Source organism: Lissotriton vulgaris, chromosome 12 (assembly GCF_964263255.1).
Source record: "Lissotriton vulgaris chromosome 12, aLisVul1.2, whole genome shotgun sequence".
NCBI lineage: Eukaryota > Metazoa > Chordata > Amphibia > Caudata > Salamandridae > Lissotriton > Lissotriton vulgaris.
This window is the reverse complement of record NC_141700.1, coordinates 519,599,203-519,619,202: the sequence shown is the minus strand read 5'-3', so window position 1 is coordinate 519,619,202 and position 20,000 is coordinate 519,599,203. Positions and strand designations below refer to the sequence as shown.

Below are 20,000 nucleotides of genomic sequence, written 5' to 3'. Positions count from 1 at the left end.
GGAATCTAAAGCTTGAGGAAAATAAACTTTTGATAGAGACCTCTAGACTCAGATACTCACTTTTGGAATAAGCCCCAGGCATCAGAATGGACCCTGAATCATTTTCCATAGTACCTCTGCTCACCAGAAGGTGGCACTGTGTGGCTCCGCACTGACACCATACCACTCCCTAAGCAAAGTGTGGGATCTATATAGGCACCACTTCTGAATGCTAATGCCAGTTCCTTTCTTTCCATGCCACCGGACACAGATCTGGAACTTCTTACTTCTCTCTCTGAGACCCTCATCTCGATTTGTTTTTTTTTTCCTTCTAAAATGTTTATCAGTATGCAAGGGATGTCACTACCCTAAGATGGCAGGTTTTAAACCCTGTAAGGACTGTTGCAAGCAAATGTCTGCGACCTATCCCCACCATGTATGCTTATGGTGTCTGGGTTGGGCCACAATCCCAAGACCTGTGGAAACTGTGTGTTGATGAACCAGAAAGCGATCAGTGAACAGGAGGCAACACTATGTCGGCAAGCAGAAGAAGACGCAGCGTTGGGACCGTTCCAAGTCTAAGACTTGCACCTGGTCCTGCTCCAGTTTCCGGGGTCGACGTAGCTGCTCTAGAGGCCAGTCGTAAGTGCACGCCAAGTACTCCGGTAAGCACATAAAACACAGTAGTGGTGCCTATAGGCCTCGCATCTCACTTCCTGAGCAGAATGTCGTCAGTGTGGAGCCACACAATACCACCTTCCAGCTCACAGAGGTACTACGGAAAAGTGTCTGGATTCAGTCTGACGCCTGGGCAATATTCCAAATGTAGGGAATCTACCCCTAGATAGGGTCTGTACCAGAAAAAGCATTACCGAAGGAAAGTAACTTGTTCTTTGACACAACCTTAACCCTGAATCTCTTGTAAATCGACACAACAAAGTGCCAGCGATCCCTCTGTTTTTTTTTATCTTTTAATATAAAACAAAAAAATTGTATCACAGATTCTGATCATCGCTTATACTATTAGATCTAAGCGCTGCCTTCGATACTGTGTCCCACCATATACTTATCCAGCGCTTACAGGAGGCGGGAGTGACGGATGTCGCTCTCCAGTGGTTTCGGTCCTTCCTGGCAGATCGCTCCTTTAAAGTGGCTATACCACCTGGCCAATCTGCCACCTATCCTTTAGAGCTCGGGGTACCACAGGGATCTTCGTTGAGCCCAACAATGTTCAACCTCTATGTGAAACCGTTGTCTGGTGTCGTCCAACAGTGGGGTCTTACGATGGCCTCATACGCTGACGACACACAGCTAGCGGTGACACTTAGTGAAGACCCTGAGGTGGAGGCCCCCAGATTCCGTGCGGGTCTCTTGGCAGTAGCCGGCTGGCTTCGCTCCAACTGCCTCCAGTTGAATGCCACCAAAACGGAGGTATTGGTTCTAGGGAAGCACGCGGAGTTATGGGGAAATCAGTGGTGGCCTTCGGAGCTGGGTGTCACGCCTATTCCAGCTGCTGGAGTGAGAAACTTAGGAGTATGGGTAGACTCTGCGTTGACCTTCAGAGATCATACCAAGAAGGTGGCTGCCACGTGCTACGGAATTTTGCGTGGTACTAGGCCGGTCCTAAAGTACTTTGATCCCCCTACTAGACAGCTTGTAGTCCAGGCCTCTATACTTTCTCGGCTGGACTACGGCAGCTCATTGCTATTAGGGGTGAATCAAGCGGAGGCCTCTAGGCTCCAAAGAGTACAAAATGCCGCGGCACGAGCCATTGTGGGCCTTCCCAGACATTGTTCAGTGTCTGGTACCATCACGGCCCTGCACTGGCTCCCGGTCAGACAGCGCATTAAATTCAAGGCGCTGTGTCTGGCCTTTAAAATTTTGAAACTGTCGTCGCCGCCGGCACTTGTTCCTCTTCTTACGCCCTATATGCCTTCGAGATCCTTGAGATCTGCGGGGCTTCATCTAGCCAGCTGTCCTCGCTTCAAGCTGAGCAGAATGGGAGGCCGCTCCTTTAGGGTGCTAGCGGCTAGCTTATGGAATTCGCTCCCTGTTCACATTCGAGCTCTTGAAGATTTGCTCACCTTCAGGCAGGCAATTAAAACCTTCCTGTTCCCGGTATCTAGTTAATTTCTTTTCTTTTACTGTGTGTTATGTTATAGCATCTGTCAAAGCGCCAGGACGCCCCTTTGCTGGGGCAGCTGTGCGCTATAAAAATACCAAATAACATAACATAACATAACATAACATCTGTGTTGGCAAGACTTATCAAATCTGACTATGCATGTAGGTGAAGGTTTTATTTAACTGAGAGTCTAAATACTTTTTACCTCCAGCCTTTTGATTACTGGGATAGTAACAAATCCATCTTTAAACATCTTACATATATATATATGAACAAACCTTTTATCCCTGATGCTGAATGGGGAAGCTATTTCAGTAAAAAAAATTGCTTGGTCGATCATCAATTGTTTTAATATAATGGAGTCCAACCCTATTTATTTTCCCATCTACAACCCTTGGTCAGTATCTGACAAAGGATGGAACCCCAAGATGGATACGAAATTGGCTAACACCAAACTGTAGACTCTGTGGCCTTCCCAATGAAACATTAATATATATTGTGTGATTTGCCCCTGTCTACTACAGGAAAGGCAAGCATTGTTGAAACCCAGCTGTATTGAACAAGGGGTGAGAACATGTTGTCAAGCAATAATCTTATGCTATTCTGGGAACTCAATCCATCTAATTAGACCGTTCGTTAAATGTATCCTTATAGCAGATACAAGATTAAATTCTGAATTAAATGGAGAGTAGGAATGACTGGAACACACGAAAGCACTTAACTGATCTCTTGCCTGTCTATGGAAGCTTATAGCTTGGGTCAGCACCGAGACACTGCAAGTAGTCACTTTATTGCTCAGAGGCATTTTAATAATTCTATGCTAATTCCAATGGGCATCAGAATTTTTTTATAACAAATTCATTTTAATAATGTTGCACGGTACGTTGAAATAAGCATGCAGTCTCTTTATAGATTTGGATTTAGGACAATGTAATAACACAATGATTGTATGCAAATATGGAGATAGTTTAGCGTTCACTGAAATGCCCACAGAATCGATGATGATTACTGACAACAGAAATGCTATTTTTAGACTGTTTATGTGGAATCAATATTTTTAGTGTGGCATGTTATCCCTAAATTATTTAGAATATAAGTAGCATGTTTGTTGAATTTGATGACATTTTAGTGGGCTTCCCATATTTTCTTTATTTATTCTTATATACTCCTTTCTAGCCGATCTTATGAACTACTGCGATTATGGCAGCACATGTTTTAAAGATTGTAATGAATTTTATTCATCAAACAATAAAGACGTAATAGTTACTAGTACACAGATGCAAAAATCTGAATATTGCTTTGTGGATTCATGTGCTGAAGGACATTGCAGTTTTGCTCATTTTATTGTGGTGTACCATTGCTCATTGCTCGGCTTCAAGTGGTTGTTAAGTTTTAAGCTACCTTTCTTAAGTATGTGGCTTTGATGCCATTCTAAATGTTTATGGGTGTGTTAGATTTAATCTAACCTATTCTCAATGGCTAAGTAGATTGATGATAAGAGATCATGTTTCAATAAAAATTGTGACAGGAAAGACTGACAATTCAATGGTTTTGATCAGTATTATGTATATAAGTTGTGTCTAAAATATACTGTTGTAGGGTGGTGTGTAAGTGTGATTTCATCTACAATTGCTCTTGAGGTAGCAACGCTTAACCAACTGTATGACTTGGAATTGTTTAGTATGCATGATGATGTTAGGGGTTGTCAAATGTGTACTGATGTTGTAGGGTAATGCATACGTCTGGCTTGAACTGGATATGCTACTGAGCTTGTAAACTGTGAGCTAGATAGATGTCTTGTAGCTGTTTTATGTCTATGATGGCCCCAGGACTTTTGGCATCGAAGTGAGTGGACAGGACACTGTGATGCATCAATCATAACAGCATGACTTGAAAGGAGACAACAAGAAATAAGGAAGATGGAAATAGGCATAGGCAGGAAGAGGATGGGGGGACACAGAGTCCAAATCAACATCCTCACCACCAGCCCCTGAGCACCAGATGGTAAGGGGCCGTTAACAGAAAAAGGATGACCACTAACTCACTGAGGGCCAGATGTAGGAAGCCAAATAGCGACTGCAAACGCCTAAATTCGCAGAATTTCTGCCTTTTCAATCGCAATTTGGCTTTGAGCAATGTAGGTAAGATTAAACATACTCGCAAAATAAGGAATTGCAAACATTTCGAATCCCTATTTTGCGATTGCATTTAAGGAATCGCAAATTGCGATTCCTTAAATGCAATGTAAGTAGCACAAAAGAAAGTGCACTTTAGCCTTGAGGAATCGCTAATTACCATCAACTTCACGTTGGTGGTAATTAGCGATTATCTTTAAAAAGCACTGTTTTGCTTTTTTCAAAGTGTCATGTGGCACACATTCATGCCCTTAGGGCATGTATGTGCGCCACATGTGCACAGATGCACATTTCAGGGGTGCAACAGGGTGTCCTTTTGGAACCCTTGCACCCTTGAAATTGCACCCGCTATTTGGGAGTGCCTCTTGGTTACTCGCATATTGTGGGCGCAAATCCTATTAATTCCTATGGGCCTTTTGGCCCATACGAATGAATAGGATGGTATTCCTTGATTGCGAATCTCAATTTGCGATTTGCAATCAAGGAATATTAAGGAAACGCAAATATTTATGTGATTACTACCTACATTCAATTTTGCGAGTCCTTAATAGCGATTCGGTAAAAATCGCTATTAAGGACTCGCAAAATTGAATTTACCTACATCTGGCCCTTAGCTATCTAACTTGCATTACACTGTGATGTCTACCTTTACATGAAATGCTCTGGCACAGGTACATGAAGCTACTTTAAAAAGGAGATTGGTCTGCCCAGTTTTTTCATGCAGAGTTGGATCAAAAATCAAATCACAAATATCATCACAATTTAATATTTTCATCTTAGAAATAAAAACATAAAGAAGCAACTACAAGATGCATACGCCAAAAGTATTTTATATTTGTCTAGATCATTCCTAAAAATGTTTAATTCAAATATGAGGCCAATTGCTATCTTAAAAAAATATTATAGAGAATTTTACTCCAACTGTACCGTATCCTGGTCCTTCAAAGCCTTAAACACATAGAAATGGACAGTATTTTTTGCTGAGAAAGGTGGCAACCCTCCCCACAAGCCTTTACAGAAGACTTGGACATCCACTGACATTCACAGTCATGGTTACAACCCACAGCCAGCTTGTAAAGTTAATGACATGAACTTACACCCCAATGTGGATACGCACTGGTCTGAGACCTGGCAGTACGCGACCCACTTAAAGCCTAACAGGTGGCACACAGATGTGGAGTGAGTGACAGACAGCGACCCAATCACGTACATGCCCTTGGTCCTGCCTACCACTCCTTCGTAGCTCACCCATCCATTTTTGGCACAGTTCGATTCAACAATAAAAAACTTGATCTCACTGTAGCTGCAGAATTTCACTGCCAAGCCATGATTTGACTAAGACATTATTCAGGGTTTGTCCCCCCTTGCTCCCCGCCCCCCTTTCACAAACTCCATCCCTGATTGCTCTCTAACCTCATGCTATTGACTGTTTGGTGCATCATTCCTCCTCTACCCTTGCATTCCAGTGCATGAGGAACTATTTTACATCTCGAAAGTACCCTGAGTCATTGCACATCGAATTATTTCTCCCATAGATGTATTGAATACTGAAAGCAATGTTGTTGTTTTTTGCTGCAAGTTTTTAAAAAATATTTTAGTTCGGACTCAAAATGCAAGCTATGCCTATTGGCTTTGCCAATGGTTGTTTCCAGTTGTGGCCAGACTTTCCTATACTATTAAATGTGACCTAAAATGCAAATGGATATTTAAATGGCCTTGCAGTGAAGTATGTCCTTCTGTCATTACCTTTCAGACAAGTCCAGCTTGTCAAGCGCTCACGTTCCCGTGAAGGCTCTAGCTCTACCAAATCTATTCCTTTGGGTAAAATGAAGCGCATTGAGTCGTCACTAAGAGAGATGTCTGTGACTGGCCAGGTGAGTGCTTAAAATTATACTAGAATACAGCAGCACAATAATAAGGTAAGGGCACATTGACAAAATCTGGTATTAAACAACAAGGCTTGCAGATTATCGCACACCTGCCTTCAGTAAGTTTCCAAAAAATTGAAAATCGATACTAACTCCTGCCGATTCTTAATTGACCCACTTCACCCGACAAGAGACTGGAAACAGATGTCTTTCTAGCCATAGTGTGTTGCACAATGGAGATTGAAGGGATGGATATATGTAATACACAAGCTCTGGTGACGTCAGTTTCTTTTTTTCTGCACCTTCACAGCTGCGGCATCCGGAGTATTTGGTGAATTTTCTCACCAGTTTACCAGTTTGTTCATTTTTTTTGTTCAAAGTTTACTTTTTTTGAGGATGCCTTTCCCCGAAATCATTAAAGCCTTGCCATGATTGTCAGAGCGTGACAGGTAAAGGCTCCTCATCACAACACTAAATCAAGTGATCTTGGTCTTTTCGAGAACCCCACGGATATTATGAAGAAGAAAGCTACATTAATTATGGCTTCTTTGAAAGGTTGGTCGGGTCCCATTCCATGTGAGTGTTGTGTTGAATTTTTCAAATTCAATGAGATGATGGACGGAGCGCTGAAACTTTTCAGACACTCACCCCCAGTCACTATTAGCTCTTTCTTAAATCCATCTTCATTCTTTTGCTCACTTTGCCACCCCATTTCAGACCCAGCCATAGGCATATCAGTCTTGACCCTGCTCCTCATGGTAACAGTCCAGTCCGAACTTCAAGCCTGGTCGTCCCTGGACCGGAAACAAGCATCCTTGGACCAGTTTTGGAGTAACACCCCATATCAATTAGTTTAGCTTGAATCCAGTGGTGCAGTGAGCACGGGACCCACGTCTTGGCATACCCTGCCAACTTAGGGCAACAAATTAATTACAAGGAGATGAGGGACGGAGCACTGAAACTTTTCAGGCACTCACCCCTAGTCACTATACCCCTAAGTTAGCAGGGTATGCCCAGACGTGGATCCCTTGCTCACTTTACCACTGGATTCAAGCTGGCCTGGCTGATGAGGGGTAAAACCCCGAAACCGGTCCCAGGATGCTTGTTTCCTGTTGAGGAAAGACCTGGCTTGGCAGTTCGGGCTGGACTGTTCCCATGAGGAACAGGGTCAAGGCTGATTTGCATATGGCTGAGTCTGAACTGGGGTGGTGAAGTGAGCTAAATAACGATGATTGATTTAACCCACATCGGTAACTGGGAGTGAGTGTCTGAAACGTTTCAGCGCTCTGCCCATCATCTTATTGTGTTTGCTTGTGTTGAATTAAAAAAAATTGTACAGTGATTGTATCTATGGAAAGTTAAATTGTATCTTTTGTGTGTGTTTTTGTCATTACCTTGAATATAAGGCACTGTAGACTGTAGTTCAGTATGTTTTATTAAACCTTAACCGCTTTAGAAGCGTTTTATGAGCTCAGAGTTGACTTCATGTGTTTTAGATTAGACTTGATTTTCTTTTCCTATTTCAGGCACGTTTTTCACTTGGAATATTTACTGTTTTTCCTGGATTCGGATCCATTTTGCCTGGTGGTTCTCAAAACATTACCGTTGAATGTGTACCAGACCAACCTGGCAAGAGCGAAGAATTACTTGCTATCGATATATCAGATCGAGACCCCAATGATTATCCTAATGGCATTCCATATAAACTTTTAGCAGACGTTTGCATACCAGGTACATCTCATTTAATTTACTTAAACTATTAAGAAGCCAAGAGCACATGTAGACCATCTTGCAGTTACTATCACAATTCCAGCTGAACCAGGAAAGTTAATCTAATCTAGCCACGTTCTGATATCACTGTTTGTTTGGTTTGCGCCGTCATTTATCTTTTATTTTTCTAAATGCTCTCTCTTAGACCCCCTTTTTACTAAACTGATTTCTGTACGTTGTTCTCTATTATCTAAATCCTCACTATCATTCACTTTTTCTGTGAGATTACTATCTATTCCTTCTTTTCTGTACAAATGATCCAAATCTCTTACAATCTGTACAATTATTATTAATTTTCATTAATTTATTTTTGTAGTTTTACATAGTGTGAAATCGACTTGAAGGTACTGGGAGAGCTTTACATGAGCATCAGTTGCATTACACAGGGTCAAATTATTATTATGTTTTCTTTCTATCTAAAGGCATGGGAGATAAGTGATTTGCCCAGAATCACATGATGTTGAGCCAACACGAGACTCAGGCATGAGTCCCCTGTTCAGAAGTCGGCAGCTCTGGCCCTAACTCCACATCCTCTCCCCCAAGTTAATTTTCAGATGTTTGACGTTTTTGTGATTAATTTTATATTGAAATCTGAAATAAAGACGGTAATTCATCCCCTGTTTTTTTAAACATCTAGTATCTGAAAGAAACAGGTTAGTGTTAGATTCCTTACCTTAGAATATCCTCAGGCGTCAGACTGGATCCAGAAAGTTTTGAGCAGCAGTACCCCTGCGCGTCGGTAGGCGTCGTCTGCGACTCCGCGTCAGTCATCGGCGTCGTTGGCGCCGGGATGACGTCGTAGGAGTACTTAGACGCTGCTCTTGCGCGCTGACGTCAGCAAGCGCAGATCCGGAAAAAGCAGTACTTCTTAGTCACTTTTTTACTAACTTTTTGGATCCTTTTTCGAGTCGGTAGACTTTCAGTGCCGGTAGTGATGCCTGGGTTCAAACCATGTGCTGATTGTAACCACCTGATGTCGGTTACCGACCCCCACCATCGGTGCCTGTATTGCCTAGGGGCCGACCACGACGACAAGTCGTGCCCCGACTGCCGGGCCTTGACGTCGAAGACGAGCGGTCCCGTAAGCACCTCGAGCTCCGGCAGTCAGCCCAGCGCCGCACGGTCCCGGTCGAGGAGGAGATCGAAGGACCGGTCGCGGGGCCACAGTCACCACAGCTCAGCGAGTCAACACCATTCGTCGGGCTCCAAGTCCTCAGGTAAGAGCCACAAGAAGTCGAAGAGACAACATCACTCTTCCGACTCCCCCCAACGCTCGCGCAATGCGGCCGGGGGTTCGGGCGACACTGCCCACGCGGCTTCGCCAGAGCCGCAGGCACCGCGGCCAGCTCCATACCCGCCGGTCCCTGGGCTGAACGCAACACTGGAGGAGATCGATGCCTTCCTCATGGTCATGAGGTCGCTCTCTCCTACGTCGGGTCCCGCTGTAGCGCATTCAGGCCCTGCGGCCCCGACTGGGAGCCCAAGCGGGCCAGGGACTTCGGCCCCGGCGCCGTCAGGTGCTTCGGCCCCGGCCCCGGCGCCGTGGACGACTTCGGTCCTGACGCCGCAGGGCCCCACTGGATCCAGGTCCGGGTCACCGCTGGTCGACCTTACGACCCCTCCACCGGCGCCGACCCCCAAGGTGTCACCCTCGACGTCGTCCCCGGTCCCTCCCTCGGTCCAGATCCGGCATCGGACTGGTGTTGCTCGACTCCACATTCAACGCCGAGGGAAGACCAGTTCTTCTATGATCCGTTTCCCATCCTTTGAAACTGACTATCAGGAGATGGGAGGCGAGGAGGATTGGGAGGGGTCTGAGGACCCTCTGGCACGGGAGTGCCAGTCATATCAGGACTGGGCAGTTGAGCTAGGGGAGGCCAGTGGTCTGGACACTTCGCCCGACACTGGATTTGTCTCCCCTCCTACTGTGGCTACGGAGGAGGGGGCTGCTTACAGCGTGGTGTTGACGAGGGCAGCCAAGGCCTTGGCTCTTGAGCTTCCCATCGCGGCCGTGTGGACTAACCTCCTCACCGAGATCCTTAAACAGCAGGCAAGCTCTTCGGAGCCTCTACTGCCATTTAATGAGGCCCTTATGACGTTCTGTTGGGCACCTGGTCCAGGCCCACTACAGGCCCCCTGTAGATCGGAACATGGCCAGTCGCCACCGCCCGGCCTCGGGCGACCCTAGCTTCCTGTTCACCCACACCACCCCTGAGAGCCTGGTTATCCAGGCCTCTAATTCCCAGACCTTATTCCTGTCTGTTCCACCTGATCGGGAATCCAAAAGGTATGAGCAGTTTGGTAAGAAGCTGTTCTCCTCACTTAGTTTGGGGTTGCGGTCAGTCAACACTGCTTGCCTTTTGGGCCGTTATACCCACTCTCTGTGGGACACGGTCGCGGACGTGCTGCCAAATTGCCCGGAGGAGGCCCGGGTAAAACTCACTCAAGCCCTTGCGGAAGGGCGAGATGCAGCACAATACTCTATTCGATGTGGGCTGGATACCACAGACTTGCTGGGCAGGGCGATTTCCACAACGGTGGCGGTTCTCCGCCACGCCTGGCTGAGGTCCGCCAACTTTGCGGCTGATGTCCAGAACTCACTCATGGACATTCCGTTTGATGCCCGTCGCCTCTTTGGCGACAAGGCAGACAGTGCGCTTGAGCGTTTCAAGGACTGCAGGGCTACGGCCAAGTCCTTGGGCCTGTCGGGCCAGCGCCAGCAGACTTCTGCCTTTCGCTCCTTTCGTGGCCAAGGAAGGGGTGCCCCTTCACGTCCTGCCAGCCTCGGGCCGCAGACTAACATCCAGCGCGGCGGCGGACGTGATAACCGCTGTGGCAGTGCCAGGGGACAGCGGCGAGGTCAGTCCACATCCACCCCGCAGCATCCGCCTCAAAGCCTTCCTAGTCCGAGCTTTCAGGCCCATTTGACACCAGTGGGGGTCAGGGTTCGCCATCACCTCCTCCACTGGCCCACCATCACATCGGACAGGTGGGTGCTGCAAATCGCCTGAAGGGGCTACTCCCTCCCCTTTGAGGCGACCCCTCCAGCCATGCCACCACAGTACCACCGCGTGTTGGGGGATCACTTGCAACTTCTGCAAGCGGAAGTTACGGCCCTCTTGGCTAAGGGGACCATTGAGAGCGTTCCTGTGCCAGAAAAAGGGTGTGGTTGTTACTCCCACTACTTTCTGGTTCCCAAGAAAGGCAAAGGGGGCCTACGCCCTATCTTGGACCTGCAGAACATCAACGGCTTCCTCCGGAAGGAGAAGTTCAAGATGCTGACTTTGACTCAGGTCTTAGCTGCCCTAGACCAAGGAGACTGGATGGTAGCGTTGGACTTGAAGGATGCATATTTTCACATCGCCGTCCTGCCGGCCCACCGGCGTTACCTGCGGTTCACGGTAGGCCACGAGCACTTTCAGTTTACCGTGCTCCCCTTCGGCCTTACCAGCGCCCCTTGGGTGTTCACGAAAGTGATGGCGGTGGTCGTGGCTCATCTGCGCAGATCAGGGGTGTCAGTCTTCCCCTATCTCGACGACTGGTTGTTGAAGGTGGGCTCGCCCCAGACAGTTGTCAGCCACCTCCAGACTACGGCCGACCTCCTGCACCTGCTGGGGTTCTCCATCAATGTGTCGAAGTCACACCTGTGCCCCTCTCAGAATCTCCTCTTCATCGGAGCGGTTCTGGATTCGGCTCAGTTTCAGGTTTATCCTCACGAGATATTCCTCCTCGGGATATTCAGACTCTGATTCTGATCTTTCAGCCTTTGTCCCGAGTCTCGGTCAGGTTGACGCTGCGGCTTCTGGGTCTGATGGCCTCCTGCATCATTCTGGTGCATCACGCCAGATGGTGGATGCAGGCACTGCAGTGGGACCTGAAGTTTCAGTGGGCCCAGCATCAGGGCAACCTATCCAACCATGTCCTGATATCGGAGGGCACTGTGAGACTGTTGCAGTGGTGGCTCACAGACCGCGATTGGGTCAGCGGCAGATCACTCTCCCTAATCCAACCGAAGCACGTAGTAGGGACGGATGCATCCCTCCTGGGCTGGGGGAGCCAAATGGGAGAGATCAGAGACCTCTGGTCTCCGGCGGAGTCCCGGCTCCATATCAACCTTCTGGAGCTGTAGGCGATCTGACTTGCACTGAAGGCATTCCTTCCCTCTGTCAGGGGAAGTGTAGTGCAGGTGTTCACGGACAACACCACCGCCATGTGGTACTGCAACAAACAGGCCGAGGTGGGGTCATGGACCCTTTGCCAGGAGCCTCTGTGCCTCTGGCAGTGGCTAGTACACCAGGGCGTCACCCTGGTGGTTCAACACCTGGCAGGTTCCCTGAATGCCAGGGCGGAAGAACTCAGCCGCCGGTGCATGATGGATCACGAATGGCGTCTGAACTCGGACGTGGTGCAAGGCCTCTTTCAGCAGTGGGGAGATCCTTGGTTAGATCTATTCACCACCGAAGAGAACTCGCAATGTCATCAGTTCTGTGCATTGGAATTTCCAAGGCGGCGCTCGCTCAGAGACGCTTTTCGTCGCAAGTGGAGTTGCAGTCTTTTGTATGCCTTTCCGCCTATACCACTTCTGCCCAGAGTGCTGAAGAAGATCAGGCGTGACCGGGCCCACGTCATTCTTATGGCTCCGCATTAAGCGTATGGTCATGCACTATTTAGTGTTCATAAGCTTGTATAAAAGCAAAATGGGAAAGGCACAGCGCAAACTTACTTGTGACTGCTCAACAAAGTTGTAGAATATTAGACTCGTGCAGCATGCTGGTTAACTCTCAACACGTTATATCGAATTAGAGCACTTCCTGTTTGTGGAGCTATTATTCATGGGTAATAGGTTTTCACCCAATAAGAACTTTCTACGAATCCTCATCTTCAAAGGGACAGTGAATTGCATTGTGGGACATATAGTGTCCACGCTAAACTCTAGATAATTCAGTTATGCCACTTAACCTAGAAGAAGCACTTTTAAATTTAAAAATAAGATAAGCTTCCTTTTTCAACAGAGCATCGTCCCGTATGGTCAACTGTTTCAAATACGTTGCAACTGCTCATCAAAATTGGATTATGAGCATCACGCAGCTATTTTTAAAGAACAGATGATCCTTCGTGGATATCTGAAAAAACTCCTGAAACATTCAATAAAGAGAGCGTGGTACACGCCCCGGGAAGATCTATTACAAAAGAAGGAGAAACCACCATTGGAACGCATGATTTGTGCAACCCCGTTTGGTCCAGACACGAATAGATTCAGGCAAATCAAATCAAAAAACTGGCACTTACTTGAAAAATTGGAATGTGGTTTTACAAAACCTCTGTTTGCCATGAGAAAAAATAAGAGCATTGGGCAACAACTAGTAGGAGCAGACATTTTCCCTGCTCAAAACAAACAGAACTTAAGATCTCAATGGCAATTAAAACCTGCTGAGGGCCATCATAAATGTGGCACGTGTGTGGCTTGTGATTCCACAGTTGAAGGTGTTGAATTCTCCCATAATGGCATCAAATGGCGCCACTCAGAGTTTATGAATTGTAAATCAAAAAACATTGTATATGCAATTTTTTTGTCTGTGTGCCTTACTTTATATCGGCAAAACAAATCAACAGATAAACCAAAGGATCACACAGCACCGCTCAAGGATTAAAAAGAGGGGGATAACTGCGCCTATAGTGCAACACTTTATTGACAATTCTCATTGTGAAAAGGATTTCAAATGGACTGTATTATCCAGCTTAGACAAATCCAAGCGTCATTTTGACGTTGACGCTGCTCTATTGAAAAAGGAAGCTTATCTTATTTTAAAATTTAACAGTGCTTCCTCTGGGTTAAATGGCATGACTGAATTATCTAGAGTTTAGCGTGGACACTACATGTCCCACAATGCAATTCACTGTCCCGTTGAAGATGAGAATCCGTAGCACGTTCTTATTGGGTGAAAACCTATTACCCATGAATAATAGCTCAACAAACAGGAAGTGCTCTAATTCGATATGCCGTGTTGAGAGTTAACCAGCATGCTGCACGAGTTTAATATTCTAGAACTTTGTTGAGCAGTCACAAGTAAGTTTGCGCTGTGCCTTTACCCATTTGCTTTTATACAAGTTTAAGAACACTAAATAGTGTATGACCATACGCTTAAGATGTTTACACCTGCATTTTAAAAATATTTCCCGCGAAGGTGAGCATGCTCGTAGTCGAGCACAAGAAAAGTCTGTACCATTCAGAGTCTGGAATTGGAAAGACTCGGTTAAAGTAAGTCCGCTTGGCAATTGGTTTCTAAATTGCTCAATGTAGCTTTCTGTGTAACATATCTCTAAACAAACTCAATATATTTTTTTACCGGTGTCCACCGCATTGGTTGGAAGTTGGGAATAGAGTAGATATAATCATTCCTAGGGTGTTGTTGGATTTGTCTTGCAGAATTTCACATGGGCACAGCTAGACGTGTTGCTCCTAAGTAACCATGAAACGAGTTTACTGGCATATAGTTAAAACTCTTGGAATCAACGAATTGGAGCGGCTACTCCAACTTCAGAAATCAGGTACATAACAAGTCAGCGACACGCATGAGAGAGAAAGAGAGGCTGGATTGATGCTGTTGTTGCATCATTTATTTATTCTGTTTTTTTAGAATATCCTGACCATTCGCATGAAGCCCCGATGAGAGGCCCAGTACCATCAGCCTGGGTCTTGAAATGCGTTGGCATTTCGAGAGGCAGTTAGAGAGGCATTTAGTTAAATCTGAATGTGTTGAGTGTTGGAGGAATTGGATAAGGATTAATACATTATCCTGACACTCTTGAAATATTCCTGTTGAAATAATATGTTTGATCCATAAAATTGGATATTTTCATGATTACTATTGTTTTTTTTGTGTATGATGCAAACTCTAAAAGTGTTTTGTATTTGATTAATGTATGTATTTATTTGATGATTTTGCCGATTTTGCAATTCATTGTAAATAATCTTTAATTGTATGTACGTCCAATTGTGTCTTTGATTGTAGGCCATTGTGAATTGTTATACATATGTGAAGTCTTATGTGTCAATTTGAGGAATATGTGTTTCTATTTCAGTTTTTTAGAAAAAATTGTTCTGAACAATTTAAAGACCATTTAACAAAAAGGAGCGGTTTAATAAAAATTCCATTCGAACAGGAAAAGGAGTAGTCTGTTTGTTACTTCATGAGTAATAGGAGTGCATGGTAGTACGGAGCCAGCTTTCTTGTTTTGTGTTTTGAGTCTTCAAATTTCGGCAAAGCTATTCCAAATGTAACAAATACATTCTGATGGATACATCTGTCTGTGGATTCCTCACCTTATGAATATACCCTGCACCAGCATGCAGCAGAATTTTTCCCTAGTACTCCACGCCGACGAGGACGTCACAATGCTATGGCTCCGCTCGCGACTCCACATGACGTCACCAGAGCCATAAGAGAGCCTCGTAACGGTTTTCTGGACTTTCCATATTTTGTTGAGTTACTTTGTTATTTCTTCATCTTTAACTGTTGCTGTTGCTATGGCATCTGCAAGGAAGTCTGGGTTTAAGTCCTGTAGGGAGTGTGGGGGTCACAGGTCTATCAGTGACCCCCATGAAGATTGTTTATGGTGTTTGTCGTCGGATCACGATGTGGAAGACTGTCCCAGTTGTAGAAAGATGAACCTGAAGGCTCTTAAAGAACGGGAGGCCAAGCTTTTTATGGCAATGGCAAAGAAGGAAGGAAGAGGACGTAAAAGATCAAAGACTTGTCTCCTTCGCCTTCTCCATCGCCTCAGATATCTCCAGAGAGATCTCCAGCTCCAAAAGACACTCCGGCTCAGTCTCCGGCGTCCAGGGGTTCACCAGATTAGGGGGGCTTGCCAGTTTTTCTCCTGTTAATGAGGTTGAATCTGTGGCTCCGTCAGTGGATCCGGCTGTTCTGACGTTGGATGCTCCTGGTTTTGATGCTGGCTCGACTCCATATCCTCAGTTTCCAACTCTAGGTCTGGCCTGGAACACCCTCCCCATCCTCCTAAGGCAGACCCAAGGCCTACTTACCGTCAGGAGACTACTCAAGACCTGGCTAATTGAGCAGTAGCATCACCCCTCCCCCCTCCAGCGCCTTGAGACCCTTACAGGTGAGTAGTGCACTCTACAAATTTCCTGATTGATTGATTGATAGTTTTGAATCCAACGCATTTTTTAAATGCAATGTATGGAGTATTTGCTAAGGCAGCCTTGCCCTCCGGAGCACCTTCGGGTCCCGTGGGTCCGCTGGCCTTCAATTTGGGCTTGCTTCAGCACTTTGCCCAGGCACCCTTCGTGCCTTTCATGCCGACGGCACTGTCCTGGCAGTTTCCAGTTCTGAGATTTTCGACTCTGCATATGGAGTCTCCGGCGCCATCTAGTGGCCCTTCCTCTCTGCCTCATACGGCGCCGAATCCACCTTCGGATCCTCCTTTGACGCCGGCTCTGGAGCTCTTGGCGCCAGGTGTGGCACGCCAATACCGCAACTGAGGTTTTGCACTATGAGAGAGGTGCAGAGATTGTTGGAGGAGAAACAATATCAAGGTGAGGAAGTTGAAGAGGGTGAGATAGAGGAGTCTGTGGATGAATTTGAAGGAATTCAGGAGGCAAGTGGACTGGACACTTCCCCTGAGTGGGAACTTTCATCGTCAAGGGCTTCACCGCATCAAGAGGTAGCTCCTTATCATACTGTCATCAGAAAGGCTGCAGAGCTTGTGGTCTTACAGTTACCTACTGCTGAGTATAGACCAAATTTTCTCACTGAAGTTCAATAGTAGAGCCCTTGTTGCCCTTTAATGAGGCTTTAACTGAGCCTATCATGAAAGTGTGGCACAAACCTCTCTCCTCTCCTGCTGTTTCTGAATCTGTGGCAAGAAGATAAAGAACTGCTCCGGGAGATCCTGAATTTCTTTCTTCTCATCTGTCTCCAGAAAGTTTGGTGGTGCAGGCATCCTGTTCTAAACAGTCTTCAGGTGCATTTCCTCAGGCTCCTGCGGACAGGGACTCTAAAAAGTTGGAGCAGTTGGCTAAAAAAGTATTTTCATCAGCTAGCATGGCACTGAAATCAACCAATGCTACTTGTTTGTTGGGCCGTGATATACATGCATTGATGGATTCAGCAAAGCAATTGGTGCCCAAGTTGTCTGATGAAGAGCAGGGAATTTTTATGGAGGTTTTGTCGCATATTCAGGCGGCTGCTAGACAGGTTATTCAATTTGGCCTGGATACTGCTGATTCGGTGCCCAGAGTTATGAATTCCTCCATAATTACCAGAAGACAGGCTTGGCTACGATCCTCTGGATTTTCCCCAGATGTTCAGACTACCCTTCTTCAGTTGCCCTTTGATGGGTTAAAAACTTTTGGTGAGAAGGCTTATTCTGCGCTTCAAAGGTTTAAGGATAGTAAAGCCACAGCAAAATCCTTAGGATTGCATACCCAGTCAAGGGGGTTTGGTTATAAGAAATATTGTGTTTTTGGAATATCTTCCTTTCGCAGCTTGCGACAACCTCAGCAGCAGCAGCAAAATTCACTCTATAAGTCCTATAGAGGAAGAGCCAGAGGTCGCCAGCGTGGGTCGGCCGGCAATCTCTCCTCCTCCTCTTCTACCTCCCCCGTTCCCCTTGGTAGCACAGGAAAGCAGCCCTAGATCCCCCATCCTGGATCATATGGGCCCTGTAGGGGGTCGGTTGTCTCATTTTCTACAGGGTTGAAAATCGGTCACCCTAGACCTTTGGGTTTTAAACCTTGTAGAGAATGAGTACGCCCTTCCCTTTCTGGAATTTCCTCCTCCTTACTGTCCTTGCCAAGGTTTTTGTTCAGAGGACCATTTACTTCTTCTACAGAAGAAGGTCCTTGCTATGTTACAAAAGGGTGCAATAGAGATGGTCCCGGATCAGAAAAGGGGACTGGGATGCTACTCCCTGTATTTCCTGATCCCAAGAAGGATGGCAGGTTATGTCCGATCCTGGACCTCAGGGTCTTAAATTTTTACCTCAAACAGAAGAAATTCAAGATGCTGACCCTTGCTCAGGTTCTTCTGGTGCTGCAACAAGAGGACTGGATGGTGTTGATCGATTTACAATATGCGTATTTTCATATCCCCATCCTGAAGTCGCACAGGAAGTATCTCGGTTTTACGGTAGGGTCACAGCACTACCAGTTTGCGGTCCTACCGTTTGGTCTTACCACTGCACCTCGGGTCTTCACAAAGGTGATGGCAGTAGTGGCGGCTCATCTCAGAAGGTCGGGATTCCAGTGTTCCCTTATCTGGACGACTGGCAGCTCAAAGCGGAGTCGCCGGAGATGGTGCTTCATCATCTGCGCATAACAACTCAACTGTTGTTCAACTTGGGTTTTTCAATAAATGTTCCCAAATCTCACCTGGTGCCCTCTCAGCACAACTTGTTCATAGGGGTGGTACTGGATACTACTGTGTGTCAAGCTTTTCCTCCTCCACAAAGAATTCTCGACATTAGGAGATTAATCCTTTATTTCACAATGGAGCAGTTGTTCCGGTCCTGAAGGTGCTTCACCTGCTCAGTCTGTCCGCTTCCCATGCGTGCTGACACATGAGGGCGCTCCAGTGGTGCCTCCGCTGGGAGTGTTATCAACACAATGGAGATCACAGGGAGTCAGTCAGAGTCTCCAGAGAAGCTGCAGTGGAGCTGACCACCTGTGGCCACGGTGATCACGAATGCCTCCACTCTATGGTGGGGAGCTCATCTGGGGGATCTGGAGATCAAAGGTCTTTGGTCTCCAGAGGAAAGGTTGCTTCATATCAACTTTCTTGAATTGTGGGCGATAGGTTTGGCACTAAAGGCTTTCCTTCCTTCCCTTCGTGGTCAGTCGGTTCAGGTCGTGACGGACAACACTACCACGATGTGTTACATCAACAAACAGGGAGGTGTAGGGTCGTACCGTCTCTGTCGAGAGGCTCTGCGACTCTGGTCCTGGGTTCAGAATCATCAGATTTGTGTATTTGCATATCATCTTGCCGGCGTGCAGAATGTTCATGCGGACAGTCTCAGTCTGCATTACTCAGCCGATCACGAGTGGCGGCTTCATCCGGAAGGGGGTCCATCACATCTTTCAGGTGTGGGGGTCTCCTCGGTTGGGCCTATTTGCCACTCACGAGAACGCTCACTGCCGTTGTTCTTCTGTCTCCAGTTTCCGATGCAGGGAGCGTTGGGGGGACGCGTTTCAAATTAATTGGAGCTCGCAACTCCTTTATGCCGTTCCTCCCATACCCTTGATTCCTCGAGTCCTGAGGAAGATTCGCCAAGACTGGGCCCAAGTTATATTGATCGCCCCGAATTGGCCAAGAAGGGTATGGTACACAGATCTTCTTCACCTCTCATCGCACCCTCCGCTCCTTCTCCCTCTCAGGGCAGACCTACTCTCGCAGTCGCAGGGGCTGGTTCTACACCCCCACCTCCAGAGCCTGCACCTTCATGCCTGGAGATTGAACGGGGCAACCTGAGTTCTTTCTCTCCCCTGCCCGATGTGGTGGATGTTATTTTATCGTCCAGGCGACACTCCACTAAGTCTATTTACTCTTGTAGGTGGTCTAAGTTTGTTAAATGGTATGGAGAGAGATCCATTGATCCTTTAAAGGCCCACTTGTCAGTTTTCTCTTTTCTTGGCTCAGCAGGGTTGTGCTGTGGCCACTGTTAAGGGTTGTTTGTCGGCTTTATCAGCGTGTCTGTGTTTGCCGGATCAGCCGTCTTTATTTAAATCTCCCATTGTTTTGAGATTCATTAAGGGCCTTACTAATAGGTTTCCGCCTACTCCTTTTGTTATGCCTCAATGGGATTTGAATCTTGTTTTAACTTTCTTGATGGGTTCCCCGTTTGAACCCTTGCATAGTTGTCCTTTGAGACTCTTGTCTTTTAGAACAGTCTTACTTGTGGCTATTATCTCAGCAAGGAGGGTGAGAGAGCTTCAGGCTCTTAGTTCCAATCCTCAATTTTTGAACATACATGCTGAAAGGATGGTCCTTAGGACCAGGGCTGCTTTTCTGCCTAAGGTGGTTACTCCCTTCCATCTAGGGTAATCTATAACTCTTCCTGTGTTCTATCCTCCCCCTCACCCTTCCAAGGAGGAGGCGA

The 20,000-nt window shown here is 46.5% G+C and overlaps 1 protein-coding gene across 1 annotated transcript in view; it reads left to right on the top strand.

Annotated features, from left to right (window-relative positions):
• HYDIN (HYDIN axonemal central pair apparatus protein) overlaps positions 1-20,000 on the top strand; it is a 2,950,008-nt gene that overhangs the window by 2,054,038 nt on the left and 875,970 nt on the right. The window contains exons 58-59 of the mRNA XM_086945295.1: positions 5,993-6,113; positions 7,634-7,838. Of these exons, the coding sequence (XP_086801421.1) occupies positions 5,993-6,113; positions 7,634-7,838 (326 nt within the window). The remainder of the gene's footprint in view (positions 1-5,992; positions 6,114-7,633; positions 7,839-20,000) is intronic.